Raw genomic sequence first — 22,245 nt, forward strand, 5'->3', positions numbered from 1 at the left:
AAACAAGTGTCTGAAGTGTCTGAATCTGTTGCACCCTGAATAGCAAAGATGTGACACAACTAAGGAAGTGGATGTTGCCGTGTATGAAACATGGTTTGATTGATGTTCGTGAGCAAATTAAGGCCCCATTTACATGACTACGTTTTCAAGAGAAAACGCAAACGTTTTGAGGCCCGGTTTCCATGACAATGATGCTCGGAGCCTTTGATACATCATTTTCAATGGTTCTGGACACCTCCGAAACTAAGAACCTGTGTTTTCACTTGAATTGTTGTGGTATAAATAGGACCTAAGTAGGACAAACGGAATTAAATGGACACAAAACAGTCCTGAGTTCCACTATTTGAGCGAAACAAGGAAAGATCAGCACTGACATTCACAGGTTGATTTAACTCATTTGGCAAAGAAAATTAATCCTGAACCTTCAGAGGTCAATTTCTATGTGGTATAAACAAGTCCGGGTTACAATAAAGGTGCAGTTTGAGAAATGTTATTACCAAAAATGACAAAATGTTCTCAATCTTCCTCCTTGAAGTAAATTGGAGAACTCAAACTTTTGGTTGCAGATGAACGTTCATAGTAAAGCAAGCAAAGGTAAGGCAACAACTCATATTTGTATGTCCTCTGTCAGTATTTAACAGTATATTTTAACTTTATTTAGGCTTTACTGGTGTATTCTCACAAGTAAAAACAGTCAAACTTCTAATGGGTGATTGTGGAAAGAATTGACCAAAATTTTACAATATTTATAAGAAAATCCTTCACCAAAGTCTAGATGTTGAGAGTGAAGTTGAAATATTTATAATATATAATACTTTGTCCAACAAGCAGACATCTTTATAAAATGATTAAAGTTACACTGGAAAGTAAGTGAATGTTGATTAGAATACATTTTAATAAAAAATTAGTCAAGATGGTGACGTGTCTGAATGACAATAAAATGGGGAAAATTAAGAAAAAGGTTGAAGCCATCGCTCGTTGTGGCGATTATGAAAATACTGAAGGGGAAAAAGTGTAACATTGTGACAATACTGAGGACAGAAATGGACGAATTATTAACACCTGAATGACTTTTGAAATCTAATATTAAATTCAGAATATTGTAAGTTATTGTGGGCTTTTTGTAAGGTATTCAGTATTTTTGAGAATAAAGTTGTAAAGTAGAAATGAAGACTGAAATTCTATCAAACTGAAAACTGTTTTTATATTGATATAGTGGTGAGAATATATATTTGACGTACAGGGGCAGACTTTTTCAAGACAATTGTGCTCATGGGGGGGATTTTATCTCCACGTTTTAACTTTTTGCCCAAACTTTTGCTCTTTTGAAAACGTTTTGATTGCAGCCCAACCTGTCGGGATATAACACGTGTGACCGAGCTACGGTGAAAGTTGTGGAATGTGTGAGACTTGTGAAGTGTCGGATATCGTGTGTGTGAAAGGTTAGAGGGTACGAGTTTCTGAACGAGTCCGAGATGTTGAATGTTTGACGGTTCTTGAAAGTATGAGCGACGAATTGTGCTTGAGATCAAGAACGGGTGAGTTGTTGAATGTCCGACCGTTCTCCAGCGTGTGACTTCCAGAATGTTTGTTGCTTCTCGATTGTATGGGAGCTCTTGAATGCCATTTTTTACGGTGTGTCAGAGTTAGTGTGAGATTTCTACTTTATTGCAGGGTTCTAACATTGTTCACAAATTCCTTCAGCAACACCCGGGATGGAAACTTTCCAAGTAGACAAAAAGACATTGGAATTATTGTCAAAATAAAAGAAAATTAAAATTTTTTCCCAGAGTTGACATTTCCAAATAGAAAATCTAATTATAGAGAACAACAAACCCAAAACATTTTTGGCTCTTTTTCTTTTTTATTACATTTAACTCGAAACAATCAGGCGAACACATTTTTTCCTGGAGAGTAAAACGTCAGCCTGGACTGAAGCCACAGCAAACAAGTCTTTAAAATACTAGGTAATTCAGAAAAACTGCACGGTGAGACTTAATTGAAATCTTGTTTAAAATGAGAAAGACAAAGTACACTAGTGTAAGTTAAAATGTGAGATTTCCTCAGTGTTTCTTTGGTCTCGATAACTTTGACAGCTGTGTTGAATTCGGTACTCTTCACTGGCGAAACCCCGACTTGCTTTTTTTTTTTAATCTTCTTTTTGAGGGTTGGAACATGTAAACTGCCTTTGTGTGCTCTTTTACAAGCATAGTGTTGGTTCCATGTGTCATTCCTTTTTTTTTTTTTTTTTTACTGTAAAAGGAAAAAGAGCCACTCTTCACCGCGCGACTATTTACACATCATGCACTACATTGGTGGCTCTAAGGCTGCGATGCGTTTTTCATTGGGTTTGATGGTTTAAAGGCCGAGCGATCGACTCATCCTCCACACGACTGTATACGAGAACCTGCACACGACAAGAAACATCAACTCCACGTCCAGATACAGATTCGTTTCCTCGCTGGCATCCAGAGATTTCTTCCAAATGTTCAGTGTGTTTTTAAGTCACAATAAAACGTGTTCATCAACAAAATCTCAGTGTACGTGTTATTCTGGTTCACATCTCACCCCTCCCCTTCGCAATTGCTCTTCAAAATGGAAACGCCATCGCACCCCGGTCCGAAAGCGGTTCCGTCACGCGGAACGCCGGTGACTGCGACGAGTACCCGCTGCCCTCAGGAGCCGCGAGCACTTCTGAAAATAACCACGCCGCAGTCAGGAGGGCGACGGTTTCACGCGTGTGACGGGCATCCTGTGAAACTCTGCATGGGTGAGAGACCGGCCCCGACGGCACCAGACGCTCGATGATGACTCTATTCCAGAGAAGTCAAAAGAAAAACTTCCGTCGACCGCGCAGGGCCTGGGACCGTACGAGTGGATTTCAACGCCGACCCGAGTATGACAACTTTTCATTCTTTTGCACCGACATCAAACATCTACCTGTGGAAATAATCGCATGAATTGTCACACTGGGGGTATAGATCCGTAACGACGTTGCTAGGGTCATCACAGTGGCGCCAAAGGGGATCTCGGTATATTTTTTTGAAATATCTAACGGCTTTGGCCAGAACAAATAGAAGCTCATCGTCAATAACTGAGAAAACCCTGCTTCTGCCACCACTTCCTGATGCGTCTCAAGAGCTGCTTCGTTTGGTCTAAGATATGGCTGCATCGTGAATTTGGCTCTGAAAACGGACTTCTCTGCTTTGATGGGGCCTTTTCTGTCGAGAATTTGCAGTTTCCAGGTGTCCCGAGTTTCCTTCTTGCCTCCTTCCATATGTCATCGGGAGAGTCGTAAAGTGTCGATAGCCGTGAGCGATGGCGCCGCTCCGTGTTCGCACTGTGACGGTCTGACAACAGCTTTTCACTTCATGACGGCTTCGATGGACTTCTGGGTGACGGTCACCTGGATATACACAAAATCTATCGTGGTCAAATGTAAAGCTGGAAGAAAGGTCAAAGTGTCTAGAGCAACAACACGGAACTAAAAGCTGAATCACTTTATGATGTAGAAAGTTTTGAATTGACAATGTTTGTTTCGGTTACATAAGATTACATCATTTTCAAGCTATTAACTTGGAATTTTCCATTGTAGCAGTATGAACGACAATAGACCCAAATGTTCCGTTACATTTATTAACCAGTGGTTCTCTCGGAGACTATCAAGTAGAGCAGACTGTTTAAAACAAGCCCAAATGAGCCGAAACCTGCCCAACCTGGCAACTCCCAATGTTCAGATGACCCCCCCCCCCCACACCCCACCCTCCCCTGGATCGTCATGAAAATAAAGACAAACGCAGCCATGAGGTCAGTCCAGGTCAGTCCCGTTTGTTACAAACCTTTTATTAAGATACTCCGACTTTTTGTTTTCTTTCCTCATTTTTAATCAGTCTGGTTTCTTTTTCTCTTTACAGTAGTTAATGTGCAATTATCTTTATTACTGGGTCACAGTTAGGAATTCACAAAGTTATTGGCACTTGGAACACATGAGGGAAACACTGGCATGTACACGGGGGCTGGGTGGGGGGCAGGAGGGGGCGGCTGGGTGGTGCAGGGTAATCGGTCAGATGAAGGGGGGGGGGGGGGGTGGGGGGGCTGAGTGGGTTGTGTGTTGGGTGAGGTCGGGTATTTTCTTTGACATCAGTAGACGCTACTGCATTGTTCATAGTTTAGCTTTTCTCTTTTTTGTCTGTTTTTTTTTTTTTTTACTTCCAAAAGCTGTTTGTATTTCACGTTTTCCATTTTTCTGGATTATGAAGAATAGTAAAGAATAATACCTCATGCTGCGAGTGCACATCTAACAATCAAACTTTGATAGTGCTTCTATGTCGTAATGTACAGTTTATATATTTATATATTTATAGTGGGAAAAGAAATTGCGGACAAAGAGAAGAAAACAAAAGGAATTCTGCGAACTAGTTTCACCCGACAACACCAGAGACAAGGAAGCGGAGGAGTAAAAAATAAGTCATTCACGGTAGCTATGATCATGTGTAAGCCCCTCCCCCTCCCCCCTCCCCCTCCCCTCTTTCTTGTAGGTAGGATTCTGAGGTAAGACTGTGTTGACGTGGACTCTCGGCTTCGTGTCCCGTCTATTTCCTGTAAAAACCCTGCACTGGTACGCATTCAGATGGCCCGGCGGAGCGCTCTGCTGAGGCCCACTGGGTTTGTTCCTGACAAAGAAAAAAAAAAAGCTCAAAACAAAACAAAAAATACAAAGAAATGATGTACCTGCTTTGTAGCGGCAGCCCGGCGGCGCCGAGGTTTCTGTAGGGATTAAGGTCTGCTATGGCTGAGAGCTCCCGAGGTAAACTGGTACTTTTTTTTTTTTTCACTTTTTTTTTTTACTTAAACTGCATCGGCGACGCGAAGATGGGCCGCACGCGTTGTCCTGCAACACTTCCTGAGAGTCTGCAGGTGGTGGGCGCGAGCCTCCGCGTCTCAGAGGTCATCCCGTTTTGTATTTTATGTATACATATACAGTATATATTCATATATACGCCTGTCTGTCTGTCTGTGTGTTGTCTCTGGTGTGTGGGGGGGGGGGGGGGGGGGACTCGAGAGGAAAGAAAGAGCAGAGTTAATGTTCCTGGATAGAAGAATTAACAGACGAGGCGGGAAAGAGAGTGTGTGTGGGGGGGGGGGAGGGGGGGGGGGGATGGGGTGGGGTGGGGGACATAAAACCACAAGGTGTCGCCGTGAGATTCCAACCTGGAGCGAAAACAAGTCCATGGTGTCCCCTGTTTTCCCCGCTCACCTCCGTTCTCAAGTTTTAGCCAGTTTTAGATTCTTTTTTTTTTTTCTTCTTCTTTTTTTTCCTTTTTTTGCAAATACACACAACAACACGACTGAAGACATTCCTCCAGATCTCAGCAGGGTCCCTACACAGGAAAAATCCTCACAAGACGTCCACCAACCGGAGGCAAAAACGGCCCCAGGGCGGGCAACAGTTTTAGGCAAGTTTATCTGCAAGATCATTTCAATTTGAGCTTTTTTTTTTGTTTGTTTTAATTCCAAATGAGATCTTCAGAGGTGAACATTGCATAATTCAAAGTCTTTGGTAACGAGACATCGAACTGAAGAATCCGGAAGCTGCGAAGTTTACCTTGTGGTGCGTCGCGGCAAAAAAAAACATGGCATTTAATTGTGTCCGCGGGGAGGTTTGTGCTCCAAGTTTCCCTTTAAATCCGCCTCAGCTTACGGGACTCATTTGTCATCTCGTTGCAGGATTTCGAAAGAAAGACCGCTACTTGTCGTGAACTTTTCAAAACTAGACGTACGGACGTCTTCGGGAGAACTGGTGAGGATGCCATGCGTGCTTTTCAGGCTTCGGGTGTAACCATGAGGCGGTTGTAAGGACGAGGGTTTTTCCAGATGAGCGTCACCCTCCCAAGCATCCAAACGGAACATTTTGTACATTGATGTTTCATAGATCTGGCGGATATATGCCACGTAGACATCCAAGCTGCTTTGAGGTTTTTCTTTGACATTCTGACGGGATGAAAGTGTTTTGTTTTCGTAGAGAATAATAAACATCAAAAACCACAAGGTTTGGGAAGAATTGGTGGCTGAAAGGCCCTCAGAGTTTTGTGTTTTGGTGCCAAATTGACTTTGTTTTCAGTAACTGTTGTGCTTGTTTGAATTGAGCCGGCGAGCGCGGCACTCTTTTGTCGCGTGATCCCTTTTCAGCCACTTTTTCTCTGTAGGAACCCTGTAGAATCACCAACACCTGCCTTTTACTGCCCCTCTACTGGTAAAAGCCCATCACCCAGTGGAACTGCAGCTCCCACAGGCCCCTCCCCCCCTCTTCCCTCCCCCCCCCCACAGTCTATTTGTCAACTTCCCACCTGGGAAGGCGGGTCGACAAGCATCAATGATTTTACAGTAAACAACAAATGTCAGCGAGAAAGAAGCAAAAAAAAAAATATTTAAAAACAACAACAGTCATACAAAATAAAAAAAGAGGAATAATAGTACAAAAAGGTAAAAACAACAAAAATAAGAAACTTACCAAAACATTTTTTAAAAAACCAAAAAAAAAAAAACCCTCACAATACATCTATGTTTCCCGCCCCTCCCCCTCCCACGAAAGCAAAAAAGAAATAAAAAACATTTCGTCGACGTCCAGAGCCACAGGCGGGGAGCGAGAGAGCGAGGAGTGCTGGGAAGAGGTGGGCAGGAGGGGCCGTGGCTCGCCCAAAGGTGCTTCTCAAAAAGATTATTCCACCCTCGCCCGCCTCACTTCCGCTCGCTCTCTGTGGCTGGGCGGGCCGACACCGGGACCAGCGGACAGACGGACGGACGGACGTGGGTCGAGCTGCGGCGCTCTTTTCTTTTACATTTTCTGTGGGTATTTCTTGATTGGGAAGTCACATCTGCGCACTGTCAATCTGCCGACAGCTCTATTTGGCATCGCGGCCCACACAGGCTGTGGACGTTTTGGCGGGTTTGCGTCGGGTTTTTTTTTTGTTTTGTTTTGTTTCGTCTTGTAGAAATGAACAGCGGAGGCCTCCAGCGGTCCGCCGTTAAGGTGCTGGGATGAATACAGTGATCAAGACTCTTTGATTACAATCATAGCTTTGTTTTTTTGTGCAGGATCACTGCTTCTTGGGATCGCACCATCTGGTGGTGGCATCTGGTACTGCAGCAGGAGCCCCCCCTTTCTCTGAGCTGCAGTACCTGTATTTCACCACCACGAGGTGTCTTTAAAATAATAATAATAATAATAAAACAACAGAAAAAAAACTAAACATTCAAGGCAGGCAGTAGCTTATTCTTTGTGGAAAGGCTGGTCCGAGAACCAGGTCAAGTAAACTTACTTTGGAATCGACTTAAATGTAAGTTTATGACGTGGAAATATGTTTTGAGTTGTCAAAAGGTTTGTTTTTTTTGTTTTTTTTGCTGTGAAGAGATTTGTTTTGAAAACAGACATTCAGACTTTGGAAAAGCCTTATAATGAAGTGAGCCTGGCAGCCTCGCGTTCGCCTCGAACGTCCGTCCATTTTCGCCACCCAACAGTAACTGCAGTTCAGTAAAAAAGAAAAATAAACAAAACCCCCATCTGGTCCAGCATTTTAACAAACCACCCACAACCCCCCCCATAGCACCTCAATCATACAACAATCGCCAATGCAAAAATATGTGGTTCTCTTTCACTAAACTATTTTACAACTAACCATGTCTTTTTCTTTTCTTATTTTTTTTTTTTTTAAATCCTTTTTTTTTCAGAACTTGGCAACTCTATGAACCGGTGTTAATGTTGAATTATTAGTAGCATCTCCTTTTAAAAGAACTTTCACCTACAGTACGCTAGTTCAAATGTAGAAAACAGAAAACTAACTGTCAAAACAAAGCGATCCAACTTTTAAACGCTTAAAAATGAAAAACAATGAACAGTCTGCTCTGGCCCCGATCAACCTTAAGGTCTAAAACTGTGCTCAGACTTAGCTGCCCTGCAAAGGGGCAAAAACTGCAACCTGTGACCACTTCAGAAAAAAAACCTCACAGGCATATCGCATTAAAAAAAAAACAAAAAAAAAAACGGTGTGATTTTTAACCCGTGCTACCCGGGATTCTTAATGTCTACAATCAATTTTTTTTTCTCCTTCTGCAGGCCAAATGTTCAAAACTTCTTCACACGTAATCTTTCCCACCGTTCCGCCGAACCAAAGAGCAAATAAAAAACACACAGAGACGTTTCAATAACACCACCTTCACTGTGCTGGTTAAAAATTACAGCAATTCTTCTTAAAAACCCGGGTTCAGAAAACAAAGATGGAAACCCCCCCCCCCCGTATGTCCAAGGCTTCAGATAACGGCCGGACTCTTTCAGACAGCTTTGAAAAAAAGTCTCACGTCTCGTCGACACATTCTCATCATATAAAAATCCTACATAGTCCACGAGCCCCCCCCCCCCCCCTCGTAATCGCGCAGGAACGTTCATCTCTGCTACATTAAATTACACATAATTATTGCTTGTGCACAAATTTTAAACAGGGTCGCCAAACTAATGATTCTCGATTTCACTGATTTGTCTGCTTTTTTTTCTGAGTAATTGTTTGGCGCGTTCGTCCAATGTTTCCGGAGCCCTTCGAACTGCTTGTCTTGTCCGACAAACACTTGGTGAAATTCAACTCGGTGTCACAATAGAGAAATAAACAAGCAAATATTTACATCAGGAATGTAAAAAATAAGCCTACGCTATTGAAACAATAACTCGGTCATCAACCGTTTTCTGTTCATTAGCGTATCACTGCACTACCGCCTTTCTCCACTGGGTGTCTACTCTCAGTCCTGATTACACTCGGAGTAACTTGCGGTCTGGAAACGTCTGGGAATGTTTACATTGGTTTCTTCCACTCTTACTAGAAGCTATAGGTACTCATAACACCACCTTGTGGTACGAAGCGGTATGACCACGAGACGGCAGGCAGACTAAATGTCTTCGAAATGATGTGTTGACTGTTGCTTTCTTGCGATAACTGCATCGTTCTGAATGTTTTAAACTAAGACGAGTTGGAAACGTTGGACCTTGAATCCACCGACCACTTCAATCCTACTTCTGGAGGTGGTGCCGTTTTCCCCGTAAAAAGAAGAAAAAAAAAATGGTTGCAAAGTCACATGAATCCCGTCGTTCAAGTCACACACTAGCACGGCGTCTAATAGCGCCGTTTTGCTACAAATCCATCTTAAAAAACAAAGGTTAGGTGTTTGGAAGCTATCCTCAGGATACCAACGCAAAACAAACTTACTTCCGCAAGACCAGAAAAGACGTTTGGATTATAAGCCTCCGACAAAAGGTTCCCTAATATTCAACAACTTCGAAAACATTTTTACACCTTTGGAAGCCTTAACGAGCCCGGGGCGCACATTTGCGCAGGACCCGTTGATTCCTTCGGGTTTCAGTCTGGTTTGACGCGGCGCCAACATCTCGAGAAACTTCACAAACTGTCCAACAGGGAATCCTAAAGCAACGGACCGATACTGTTCCAAGTGGGGAAACTGGGATCAGCCCAAATAGTGAGGGGGAGGACGACGACATGCTCCGCTGATCGCGGAGCATCTTCGTCTCATGAATCCATCAAACATTTTATCGAACGATTGTCAGAAATACATGCGGGGTTGGTTCTGAATTGTTTGTATAAAGGTCTCGTCTGTCGACGGATTCACCTCAGCGGCTCAATCCAGCCACAACCTGTCCTCACGTCATTACCTCGACAAGACAAAAACAAACAAACAAAAGAAAAAAAAACAAAAAAACTCGGCAGCAAAATGCGTTTTCGTCCCTCAACTCTTGAAAGTCTTTAGTGCAATTTTCACTTTGTGAGGGGGGAATAAAGGCCATCAGTCATTTTACTAATCGTGTTTTAAAAAGCTTAACGTCACTCGACGTTTATCTGTCTGCTCGTTTTCAAGGTATTTTTTTTTCATTTAAACGTCGATCGTTCGCGACCCCACCCCTTCGGCGAGCCGCCACGCTACATAAATAAAACAAGCACCCAGGTATTTATCTTGGTGGCACGGGGCCAGAGAGAGACAATCACCTCCTCTTCCTCCTCCTCCTCCCTTCCTCCTCCTCTTCTCTGTCATTAGTCTCCTCTCACTCTTGTGTCTTTGTCTGGATTTGAGGCTTCGGCTCGTGTGACGGCAGAATGCCGCAATGCCTCGTCTGTCTTGGGAGATTCTTAACAAACATCGCCTCCCCAGGAAGAACAGTACCCCCCCCCCCCCCCCACACACACACACACACACGCACACGCACACGCACAGCTCCACTCTCAGATCATTCTAATCATATTATTTAAACCTACTTGGTCACTTGGTTCAAACTGTCTGGTTGATATTCACCTCATGATTGGCTGCGTCTCTCGTGTGGAGGCACCGATTGGTCGGGCAGCGGCAGCAGCCAGGGGAATATAGGGACAAGATAGCCTCCTTTCCTCGTCAATAATCCTGATGATTAAAGGTGCAGTAAATACAAATACAAAGGAACCTGGTGGTCAGACATGCCTACGCCCAATTGTTCCAGATTTACAATAGCTCACATGCACGCACACACACACACACACACACACACACACACACACACACACACACACACACACACACACACACACACACACACACACACACACACACACACACACACACACACACACACATATATACTTGGCAGCCCCATCTGTCGTTGTTGCAGACAGTGAACACGCACACAAATGCCTATATGAGGGGATGTACAGGCGGGGAGAGTTTGGAGGGATTTGCATACCGTGAAGAAAATGGAGACGAGACAGAAAACGAGGCAGCGGCGGATGGAAAAATGATGGTTTCACGTAATGAAGCAACAAGGGACCGACACCATTTAGCTGCTTCCTCTGTGTGTGGTCGAGAGAGGGCGAGAGACACCGGGAGAAACAGACAAGAGAGGGAGAGAGAGCGAGAGAGAGAGAGATGTATACATAAAGGAGGAGGCGAGACAGAAAGAGATGTAAACAAAGAAAATGGGAAACAGAGGGAGGAGGGGGCGGGGAGGTGAAAGTGTCAAAGAGTTCTCCGGCCGTCCCGTGCGGGTCCTGCGCCGCCGTGTCGGACGCTGCGGCGTGGCCGCAGTACAGCCGCAGCTCCGACACACGTATACAGACTGTGTGGATGTGTGACTCTGCAGATGTGTGCGTGGAAGGGAAAGAAAGGTATGGCGCTCTCTGAGGCAGACAAAAACAAACAGCCACTCAGCTCAACCTCTGTGCACACACCACCCACTTGTGTGTGCGCGCACACACACGCACACACACGCACGCACGTACATGTACAGACCTTGCAGAGCTGAGTACCCAAACCACCCACACACAGCGACAGACATGCGCAGGCGCCGCCGAGCGGAGCCAGACACACACGTATGCAGCACATAGATCGAGACGCAGACCCAGCCTGGCAGAGGCATGCGCATTACACACACACACACACACACACACACACACACACACACACACACACACACACACACACTGTACCACTGTCAAAAGCTCTTTCTAGTGAGGAGGCAGACATTAACATGCCATAAATGGAGATGGAGGAAAGCGAGAGGGAAAAAAAAAAATATGCATGCATACATTAACACACACACACACACACACACACACACACACACACACACACACACACACACACACACACACACACACACACACACACACACACACACACACACACACACTTTTACAAACAGCTTCCCAAATCCACCCTGCAATGCACACACACTGGTATGCATGCATTCACACCAAATCATCCGAGCGTCCCAGCCTCCCCCCTCACCCCCCCCCCCCCCCCCCCCCCCCCCACCCCCCCGCCCCTCCCACCCCTCGAGGGAGACACACTGTCCTCTCCTTCCCTCTCCATCTCTTCAAAATGTATGTATTATTCCTCATTTAAGGCAGCAATTTCCACACAATGCGTCAGAATAGAAGAAAAAAAAAAATTAAAAGACGCGATTTTGAGGGTTGGGTTTTTTTGTGTTTGTTTTTTTTTTTTTTAGAGGGAAACAATAACATGTGCAAACCGTCATCACATCCCGTTCACTTTCTCCTTCTCCTCTACCTTCGTCCTCACATATTCCACTTGGTAAAGTCTCCGTCTGTCGTACCCCCAGAGCAGAGGGTGGGGCAGTTCACCTCGAGCCCACCCCCCCCCCCCCCTCCTCCCCCACAAAGGGTTTTTCACCTATAGATTCAAAATTATATAAAAAAAAAAAAACCCAATTGATATACATGTAAATATATATTAAAAAAACAATCAAGTAAACACTTTTCCTCAAAGGCCAGGGCGTTTAAAAAAATAAAAAATAAAAAGCAACACTGATCGAGAAGCTTGGATTGGAGACGGGTTTGACGAGGCTACTTCTTTTAAGTGGGGTTCTCTTCTGGGGGGCTTAAACACTCGCCGCTTCTGCAGTTTGCTTTAGTTGAGTGCGTGCGGCGTCGATATGAACTGCGTTGTACAGTTAAACAGGCGTGTGGTGGTCGAGGCTTCATTAATCAGGAAAACAACCGGCTGAAAATCTATCGACGTCGCTCGGTAGTTTGTTCGACGGCAGATCACGACGGGCCATTTGGGATGTTATTCAGAATTTGAAAGAAAAAAAAAAAAAAACTCCTTCCGGTTGAAGTGGAAAATTTGATGTTTGAGAAGGGAACAGACTGGAGGATTTTCATCACGTCTCTGTAGAAATGTGTCAATGTCAAACTTTCTGCCGCTCGAGTTAAAATCTTAGACGAAAGCTTTTGAAAATCTAAGAATGAAGTTAAAATACAAAGAAAGAGTTGCGAGGAAAAATGTTGCAGTTGAGATTTGAATCTCCTCCAAGTCGAGAAAACAATGAGATGAACAATCTCAGCAGACACGGTTTCTTTAAAGGAATTTTACGTTTAGTTTTATTTGATACAACATCTTGTCTTTAGTCTCAACATTTTGTCATTAAGTCTCTGTATTTGGCCTTGGTTTTATTCTACCTGTATTTCTGAATAATAAAGTGAAAAGCATAATTGATTGAGAATTTTTTCCGATGTGATCCCTCAACATAAATCGGAATCAAAGGCTACGTTTTCCCCAAACGACACGTTTGGTCATTTTCGGTCATTTTACAGCGCCAGTGATCGAACCATTAGGTTTGTCCTACGGCAGATATGCCAGTTCAACATAGGGAAAGCTTTACGTCGACCCAATGCAGATTATCGCGTTTAAACTTTTGATTTATATCCAGACATAAGTTTCAGTTTGTTGATGGAGTTTGGGATAACTAAGTAAAGTGCAGAAGATTGAAACCGTTGTTGAACGATAAAGTACGACCTCCCGAGTTTTGACTTCCATTGAGAGACGATCAGGCAAAGTCATTGAACCCGTCAATCACAAACTTTGACTTCGGGTCCAACAAACTCAACTATTTGAAGCGAGTTGCTAATCCGAATCGTGTCACAGGTGGAATTAACCTCCTCAAACCTGAACTCTGGACAACCCAAACCGATGGCCACTGCTGTGGACGCCAGGTCCCGGGAGGTTCAAGCAGTGATCGTGAAGGATCAGCAGGCAGCTCATGTTTTGTGTTTCTTCTTATAATAAAAAGCCGACGGTAAAAGGTATTTTGAGTATTGAGGACTGCCGGTCTGGGCTGGTTCGGTTGAGTGTATTCAGCTACAACGTCGCCTCCGAAGGTCAAACCCCCCCCCCCCCCCCCCCCCAAAAAAAAAAAATTTTTTTTAAAGAAAATAATCTGTCTTCTTGTTCTTTTTTCCTCACAGCTACCATCCAGCCACACGAGAATCAAAGGGAAATATGACTTGAATGACTCTCAGGGTTGTTTCTATGCCAACTATTTTTCTGTGATTTCCATTATTTAGCAGCTCTGGGGTTGTTTTTTTTGTTATCTTAGATACGTCGCGCACAAAAGGGCCGAGGGTAGCTTAACTTTCCCGGGCGCCACGCATACGAAGTTGTCGCGGCAGACCTGCCGCAGACCGTGTGATGGGCAGCCGTCTCTCTCTCTCTCTCTCTCTCTCTCTCTCTCTCTCTCAAGTACACGCTGCGATTTCCCCTTTAATTCCCGCGATGCACTGCTGTACTGTAGCTGATGCAGCTGACAGCGCCCAAATGCGTATTAGCACGTACGTGTGCTCACCGCAGTGATGGGTGAATGAATCGACCAAGCGCGTGTGAAAACACGCTGTCTGGTCTCCCTCTGTGTGTGTGTGTGTGTGTGTGTGTGTGTGTGTGTCTGCTACTGCAGCACACACACACACACAAGTATTCTTCGCCATGTACCGCTGCTTGAATTAGCACCTTTGTCCGTGCCAGGCGAGCACGCACCCAGGCGGCGCAGGAAGCCTGTGCTGTTAATATTCTTCAGGAAATCAATTTAAATATGAGCCTGAATGAAAAGAGCATCACACACATACATACACACACACACACACGCACTCACACGCACTCACACACACACACATAGCTCGTTACTCAGCTCGCAAACAGGAACCAGCTTTACGAGATTTCTCCACGTCCCTTCTGAATATTTTAAAGTGTTTAACAAAGATATCAGCTGAATTTCACCCGTTTTTTTTTTTTTTTTTAAATCCTCCCCCCCCTTCCCAATATATTTGACCCTCCCTCCTATCGATACGTACAAAAGTCTCATTTCGATTGTACTCATACCGCAAGAAAAACACAGTGCATTTTTTTCCCCATCAAATTCTTCGACAATCATCGGTAACAAGTTTGTACAACAGCGTGTAAGGGGAAAGAAACACAAAGAGGAAGAAAAAAAAAATGTGGATATTTATATTAAAATTTGGACAAATTGGATTGTCTTTTGACAATAACACTCCTGCGTTATATTGACGTTAAACACGAACTTGGAATTCAAAGACTTTGTCTTTATTTCTTTGGTTTTTGTGGATATTTTTCCAGAAATTTCACATAAATAGTGCAGTGTGGATGAGCACAAAGCGGTTTAGCATGACTTTTCTTCTCAGTTTCAAAACGTTTCTCTCTTAAAACATTAAGTGTTCGTATCTTTCATTTATTTGCTTTCGTCATAATTCGTCGTCTGAAACTTTACAGAAAATGAAGATGTATATTTAAGGTTTGGGAGAAAAATCTCACTTTTTTTTCTTGAAATTAAAACATTTATCTTTGGTAAAATATCTCAACTCTTTTCTCAAACTTATCATTTAGTTTTTTTTTAAAACAGACTTTTGTTTTATAAACCGATTCTCAACCTTTCGATGTTGATCTTTCGGGGGCCGTCGTTTAAAAACGGCCATCCGACTCGTGGAGAAGCCAGAAACTCGTAAAAGGCGATAAGCCTGCATGTGATTTAGTTCTACAAACGATGTAAACATTTCTTCATCACTGTTTCAGAAAAGTCTCTTTTTTACACGTTTACTTTGTTTTCACTGACTTTACCGTGAAACATTAACGAGCCAAAATGCAAAAATCTTGAGGGTTTTTTTTACCAGAAAACGTGTAACAAAACAAACAAACAAAAAAACCCAACACTCCGTCGTTGTGTTTTCTTCCCCTTGACGCAGCCCGTGTCCGTGACACGCTGTCACACGTCTCCTCTCCCTCGGGAGCCCCGGCAAAAAAACAAAAAACAACAAAAACTTGCACACAAAGAAGAAAAATTTAACGCAGAAAAGGCAAACAGATTGTTTTTGTCTTTTTGGGGTGGGGGTAAATTTAGTCAAGTATCGCTCCTTTTTCCTCGTCTGCTGCTAAGACTGACCAACAGATCGGGACGCCGGCGTTTAAAGGGCGGGCTGGTGGGGGTCGGGAGACCATAGACCATGCCGATATACATATTAACATTCCTCCCGTCCCCCTGACCTCACCGCTGCGCCGGGAATCTTTCATCCGAATGTCCAGATGAAAACAAACGGGTTGGGGGGGGGGGGGGTTGGGGGCTCGGCATAATCTCACTCTGCCTCCGCATACATTCAATATGAAAACAACAGTGTAACTAGAGTTTGGGGGAAGGGAACAAACAAGAGGGACTCTCCTCTTTCAGGGAATGTATGTGATTATGGTTTTTTAAAAAAAAGGATCAGGTCTTTAAAGGTTGCAGAGGAAAGATGAAGGGTGAGTTTTTCTTTTTTTTTTTGGGGGGGGTCACCTCTTGATCTCCTTCCTCTGCCACCTTTCTCTCGTCTTCCCAAGGAGGAAGGAGTCGGAGCGATGGGACAAAAAAGGAAAAGCAGGAGGAGGTGCAAGAGCAGAAACACATCTCCGTCCTTCAATCTGTCCGTTCTCGTCTTTCTGTCCGCTCACTCACTCAAAACAAAGTGCTGCCGTCTCCTCCCGCCGACTGCAGGGCGTCCGCCGCCGTGGCTCCACCCACCGCCTCGTTAGTGTTGCTCGCCGCCGCCGCCGCCGCCACGGCCTCCAGGGAGGCGGGGTCGAAGCCCGGCTCCGCCCCCAGCCCGTCGGCCTCCATCTTCACGCTGTCGGCGAGGAAGGCGGAGTAGGCGTCCGTGTCGGCCATCAGCAGCTTCAGCTTGGGGATCCAGCTCTTGCGGACGACACGGCGGGCGTTGGTGCACATGTCGGCCGCGATGGCGTTCATCTCGCTCTCCTTGAAGCTCGGCGCAAAGTTCTGGCAGTAGACTGGAGGAGGGCAGAGACGGGGGTGGTGGGGTGGGAGGAGGCGCCAAGAAAAGAGAGAGAAGACGAAAAAAAAAAGATGGAGGCGTGAATTCTGAAGACGTTCCAAAATTTCACTGCCATCAAGTCGCCCTGTATTTATAGATCAAACGTGTGTGTGTGTGTGTGTGCACGAGAGAGAGAGAGAGAGAGAGAGAGAGAGAGAGAGAGAGAGAGAGAGAGAGAGAGAGAGAGAGAGAGAGAGAGAGAGAGAGAGAGAGAGAGAGAGAGAGAGAGAGAGAGAGAGAGACTCACATTTGACGGCGTGCAGCACTCTGTTGTCCAGAGGTTTGCGACTGGGGTCGTTGGTGGAAGAGCGGATGCCGGTTCCACAGCTGTTAGCCAGAGTGCTCCTGAGCAAACAACACAGTGCCCACATTCAGAGCAGCACTCTTCTAAATCACACATCTGTAACTTCCACCACCAGTCAGTTGACAAAAAATTACATTTTTGAGGGCGTGGAAACAGACTTCACAGTGCAACTAGAATATATTCATATATATCGACATCGTGAAAACCATTATTTTTGCGATCATTTTTTTCCCCCCCTCGTTTTGTATTTCTGACATCAGCTGAAAGACAAACGGAGGCACTGACCTGTCGAAGAAGGCGGCCAGCAGACGTCTGAGCAGCACTTTGTGACGCGTGCCGGCGCTGACGTGGCAATTCATGAGCTGGGCGCGCGAGATGAAGACGGAGGTGCCGCTCACCAGCTCCAGCTTCTCGGCGGGGTCGCCCTCCTCGTACAGCTTCGGGTGGCAGCGGTTTCCGATCTGGCTGATGAGCTCGGCGGGCAGCGACGCCAGGTCCTGCCGGGAGCGCGCCCCTCGCCCGCCCCGCCCGCCCACCGAGTCCGGCGCCAGGTCGGGCAGAGCTTCCACCCGCTCGCCGACCACTGAAGAGGGGGGAGAGCCGGCCAAGCGTTACCAGCTTTGTCTGGCCATCAACGTAAATCGGACTCTTTAGTAACGTTATATCTGACTCTCCTGAGCTAAACTAACGTCAGCGGTTAGCAGACGGAACAGAACAGAGTGCTGCTCGCTTTTTTTCACCACTAATTTATGGATAATTAATGGATTGTGGGGGTAAAAGCCAACAATTCACAGTTTTGACGATGAAAATACAATCAGTCATAGTTAGCTGGGGATCAGCTGCAGCAGGATAAAAGACTACGGATGGATAGTAGTACTTCTGTCTGATGAGATGAACTAGGAAAAAAGTGAATCTGTCTCCGCAGAAGTTTCGCGAGCTGCCGAGATCAGAGGAGGTAAAACTTGTGGCGGCGTCACAGTAACCCTGCAGTGAACTCTTCTTCTTACCGGCGGCTCCGGCGTTCAGCATGCTGTACATGGTGTACATGTTGCAGATCTGTCTGTACTGCTCCTCTGCGCTCTCGTCCGCGATGTCGTCCTCCTCTTCGTCGTCGTGGTAACTGATGGGCGAGTCGCTGGTGTACATGCTGAGTGTGCCCGGGCTCGTGCCCTCCGGGGTGCTGCCGTTGTTGTTGTTGTTGTTGTTATTGTTGTGGTTGCTGTTGAGCCCGCCTCCGCCCCCTACGGTCCCCGCCGCCCCGCCGCGCCCGGAGCCGTCCTGGGCGATTGTGTTTGAGGAGGAGGACGACGAGGAAGAGGAGGAGTAGCGCGCCGCCTTCCTCATGCCGCCTCCCCCGCCCCCGCCGGACCCCCCTCCTCCGTCGCGGTTCCCGCCCTCCCATAGCCGCTTGGCGACGGGGGTGCAGACCACCGAGTAGGGAGAGCCCTCCTGCTGGCGGGGGGGGAACAAGTTAATTACCCACAATAACAAATCAGTGTCACTTCTGCCTTCAAGACCTGCAGGCGGCACATCAGAGCATCAGGAAGGAGTCGGTCCTGCTATCATCAGGGTCTAAATCAACCATCGTCAAATGCTGGGTGAAGAAATCTCCACCTCAAGGGTACATTGAAATCGGTTTTATCCAGAAAAGTAACCAGTGTGTCCTGATGCCTGAACACAGCGTTTCCTCTCTACACCAGATGAGATTAGTCCACTGAAATCACAAGCATGGGATTGGATCACTTTGCTCCTCCTGTGAAGTTGCACCTTCAGACACGAGTGCGCCGGCACCTGATGTCACACGGAAGCAATTTCTCTCTGAAACAAGTGACGGGAAACTCTTTGCTTCTCTGGGTTTTAAGAGGTTTATAGGCCCCGTTCACGCGACAATATTTTAAGTCAAAATGCACCGTTTTTCGGATTTTTGTTTCCGAAAAGTTTCATGTTTACATGGCAGCATTTTGAAAACAAAGTCTGTTTACACAGAAACGGTAAAAAAAAACAACAAAAAAAACGCTTTAGTTAGCATGCCAGGCTACAAGTTGCCGCTGTGGTTACTTTTGTAATGAAACACACGCGTGACAACTATATGCTATAAACATTAACAGTGGATTGCATTTCCAGGTGACTCTCAACTATAAGACCACCAAGTCCAGGGAGAATGTGGACTGGGCTGCGATCCCCGTTGTGTAAACAGACACCCAAAAGACATGGAGAGTTTTGAGTTTTCGCTTGAAATCTTTGTTGGTATACAGAGCTTAAATCTGGTCTCCATGATCCAAATTTGACGCCATAAAAGTGAAACAGACCCTGACTGCTTTGTTTCAAACAATGACAACGAGTAAGATGTTCACAATTTTGTACCATCGAGTAACAAAATGAAAACACCGAAGGCCTGCGCCTTAAATAATCAGCATGTGTGCCACACAATCATGCAGAGTCTAAAATCAGAATCCCAACTTGCATTCATTTCCGCCATCGCGTCACCATGGAAACGGGACGGGCCTACCTGCTGCGGCTGTGGGGTGGGCTGCGGTGTGGTGGCCGTCTGTTCCGTCTTCACCTTGGACACCAAGGGCAGTGGCGTCAGACAAGAGGCGGGCCTCCCCACGCCCGCCGCCACGTTCCCTACGCCGCCCCCACCCACCGTCTGAGTGACGGGGCTCTGGGGCTCTGAGGGCGGGGTCTCCTCACTGTGGAGACCCTGGGAGTCACAGCTTGGCGAGGAGACCTGCAGGGGAGGCAGAGGGGTTACTCAACGTGTTCATGTGTTAAAGAGAGTTAAAAGTCTGTGTCAATGACAATCGGGAAACATTTAATTGAGTTAATTCACCGTGTGAAAGTATCACACATACCTCATTTATATTCAAATATTATCAATATTGTAAATTAAGTCATGGTGCAATGTCATCGATATAATAGATTACATTACAGTGGTAGAAAATGATTTGTTAATATATTAAGTCACAGAATAATATTGTTGCGGTACATCGTTCACCGCTCGCGAGTAAAAAAATTTTTTTTGCATATGCATTTTTAAAGTACCCAATTTACAATATCGTAAAATGGTTACAACTATCAGTAATCTACAAACTGCTCAGGAATAACATAATATACAATTTATTAGACTGGTCAAATTACAAAATATTTACTTTCTTCAGTTTATTTCACGCCAGTTATTTAAATGACACAAAAATAAAATAAAAACAACTATACTGAATGCAGGTGCGACATTTACAGCAATATTTTTTGTTTAATTGGGTGGATTAAATTCTTAAATTTACTGATGACATTTTATTTATTCTTTCGGTGCCAATGTTAGCATGGATGAAATGAAACCATTTTAACTGATTCAACTCGTGAATGTACAATGTTGTTGGATCATATTGAAAAAACCTTTTTTCAACGACAAACCACTGTTTCTATATTTCCTTTAAAAAGGTGTCGCCGTTCCCCGAGCTGAAGTGTTACTATCAAACACAAGTTCCCAGCATTCCTCGAGAGCATTGCCAAAATGGAGTAAACAAACCGCGTCTGGATATAAGTGACACGCTAAGAGCAGCGTGCGGCATTAATACACATCCTCCCTTCTTCCTTGTTGTGGGTTTTATTTATACCTTCCTCCTTCCGCGCGGCGTCTGTGTGCGGAGGTGTTAACGGGAACTTTGAAGGGAATCGGTTCCCCTTCATTAATATGCAGATTTATGCAGCAAGGCACTCCAGATCTAATCAGATCATCTGCTACTAGAGAGGGGACCTGTAGTGTCGGCATGATGTTTCAATTATTCCTCCAGTCACGGGAACGTGTCTCCAAACACGGACACTCCCATCACGACATAATGTCACACACAACAGGCGACACGGCGGCGGCGGCACTCATGTTTTATTCACTTTTCTGTTTGATGAAAAGAGAAGAGTTTTCTTGTGCCTTACCTTGAGGAAAAACTCGGTTCCCTTCTCCATGATCTGCTGGATCTGAAGGAAGCCGGCGGTGTACATGAGCAGGAACTGGTCCCCCACGTTCATGCTGAGGCGCCCCGTGTAGCAGAAGGCCAGGATCTGCTGGAAGCTCTGCGGCTGCACGGCCGGGGGCAGCTCCACCACCGAGCTCTTTCCGCCGGCGTTGAACAGATCCCGGAAGTACGAGCTGCTTGCTGCCAGCACGGCACGGTGGGCCTGGGGGGGTTAAACAGCAGGGGGGGGGGGGGGGGGGGGGGTTAAAAATACACTGTCGGGATCTGGCACGCTGGAATGTAGTGTCCAGAATATACAGGAAATGCACAATACTGAGAGTTCAGATCACTTTTTCTCACTACGCTGCAGAAACTTTGATTTATAGACAAAGTCCTGACGATTTAGTCTCCCGCTTCACTAAATGGCCGGAGGGAGCCGAGAAAAACTACTTTAAATTATGAGAAACGGCACTCTGATGGCATCCGACCCCCCTTTTTTTTTTTTTTATTTCTTAGCAATAAGTTCTGAAGCAACTGAGGAGAAAAAAAAAACACATGGATTTACATAGACAGGCAACAAGAATGTGCATGTATTTTTTATTTGAAACGCTTGAGCCAGGATCAAAAAGCCTGAAATAAAACTCATTCGTTTGCAGTGCCGGTCGATAAATATGCAACTTAAGACTTGTGAAAGTGACCGAACGTTCCAGAAAATTACAAACATTCAACACAAACAGATTCGCGATTCAGAAACGAAATTGCCTTTTTTTGTCTTGACATGTTTAAGATTCTACAACGACACGACTTCAACCCATGAATTTTAGAGACACTTTAGTAGATCGGCTGAAAGTCGGGAGTCCTGACCTTGAAGGCGTGTCCCTTGACGACCACGGAGACATCGCAGTAGAGGCCCTGCAGCCGCTGCTCGTTCAGACACTCCAGGACGTTGTTGCCAAAGTTAGGGATCGCCATCTGCAGCGTCTGAGCCATAACGCTCTCCGCCCAGCACTACAGGGTCTGCGGGGGGAGTGTGTGTGTGTGTGGGGGGGGGGTAGGAGGGAGGAGAGAGGCAGACGTTTAGAGACGGGGGTCAACGGGAGGTCGCCGGGGAGCGATCTGGGACGGGACGATAGATCTGTGCGAGGATGAAGGCATGACGTACGGATGGGAGTGATGAGAGGACAAGATGAGGCAGCACAGAGGCAGCCCAGGAAAACTGTAAATAAATGAGTTATGAGACGCGGAGGAGAGAGCAGAGAAAGGCGGCGAGACGCAGACAAGACAGAGGCAGGAA

General features: G+C 45.6%; 1 protein-coding gene across 1 annotated transcript; it reads right to left on the reverse strand.

Moving 5' to 3' along the window:
• Positions 1–16,103: 16,103 nt before the first annotated feature.
• nacc1b (nucleus accumbens associated 1, BEN and BTB (POZ) domain containing b) lies at positions 16,104–21,952 on the reverse strand. The gene is made up of 7 exons (XM_080520278.1): positions 21,816–21,952; positions 20,932–21,174; positions 19,544–19,729; positions 18,006–18,447; positions 17,284–17,581; positions 16,942–17,039; positions 16,104–16,650 (listed from the first exon to the last, which is right to left on the reverse strand). The coding sequence occupies exons 1-7, from the start codon at positions 21,939–21,941 to the stop codon at positions 16,319–16,321; spliced, it is 1,725 nt and encodes a 574-aa protein (XP_080376404.1). The 5' UTR covers positions 21,942–21,952; the 3' UTR covers positions 16,104–16,318.
• Positions 21,953–22,245: the final 293 nt, after the last annotated feature.

This window comes from Blennius ocellaris (assembly GCF_963422515.1).
Source record: "Blennius ocellaris genome assembly, chromosome: 3".
Classification (NCBI taxonomy): Eukaryota; Metazoa; Chordata; class Actinopteri; order Blenniiformes; family Blenniidae; genus Blennius; species Blennius ocellaris.

Coding starts and splice junctions, on each gene's coding strand:
- nacc1b (XM_080520278.1), bottom strand. CDS start 21,941: ATGGCTCAGACGCTGCAGATGGCGATCCCTAACTTTGGCAACAACGTC. Junction 21,175..21,815: donor TCAAGGGACACGCCTTCAAG/GTCAGGACTCCC, acceptor TAACCCCCCCAG/GCCCACCGTGCCGTGCTGGC. Junction 17,582..18,005: donor GCTGAACGCCGGAGCCGCCG/GTAAGAAGAAGA, acceptor CCCCCTCTTCAG/TGGTCGGCGAGCGGGTGGAA.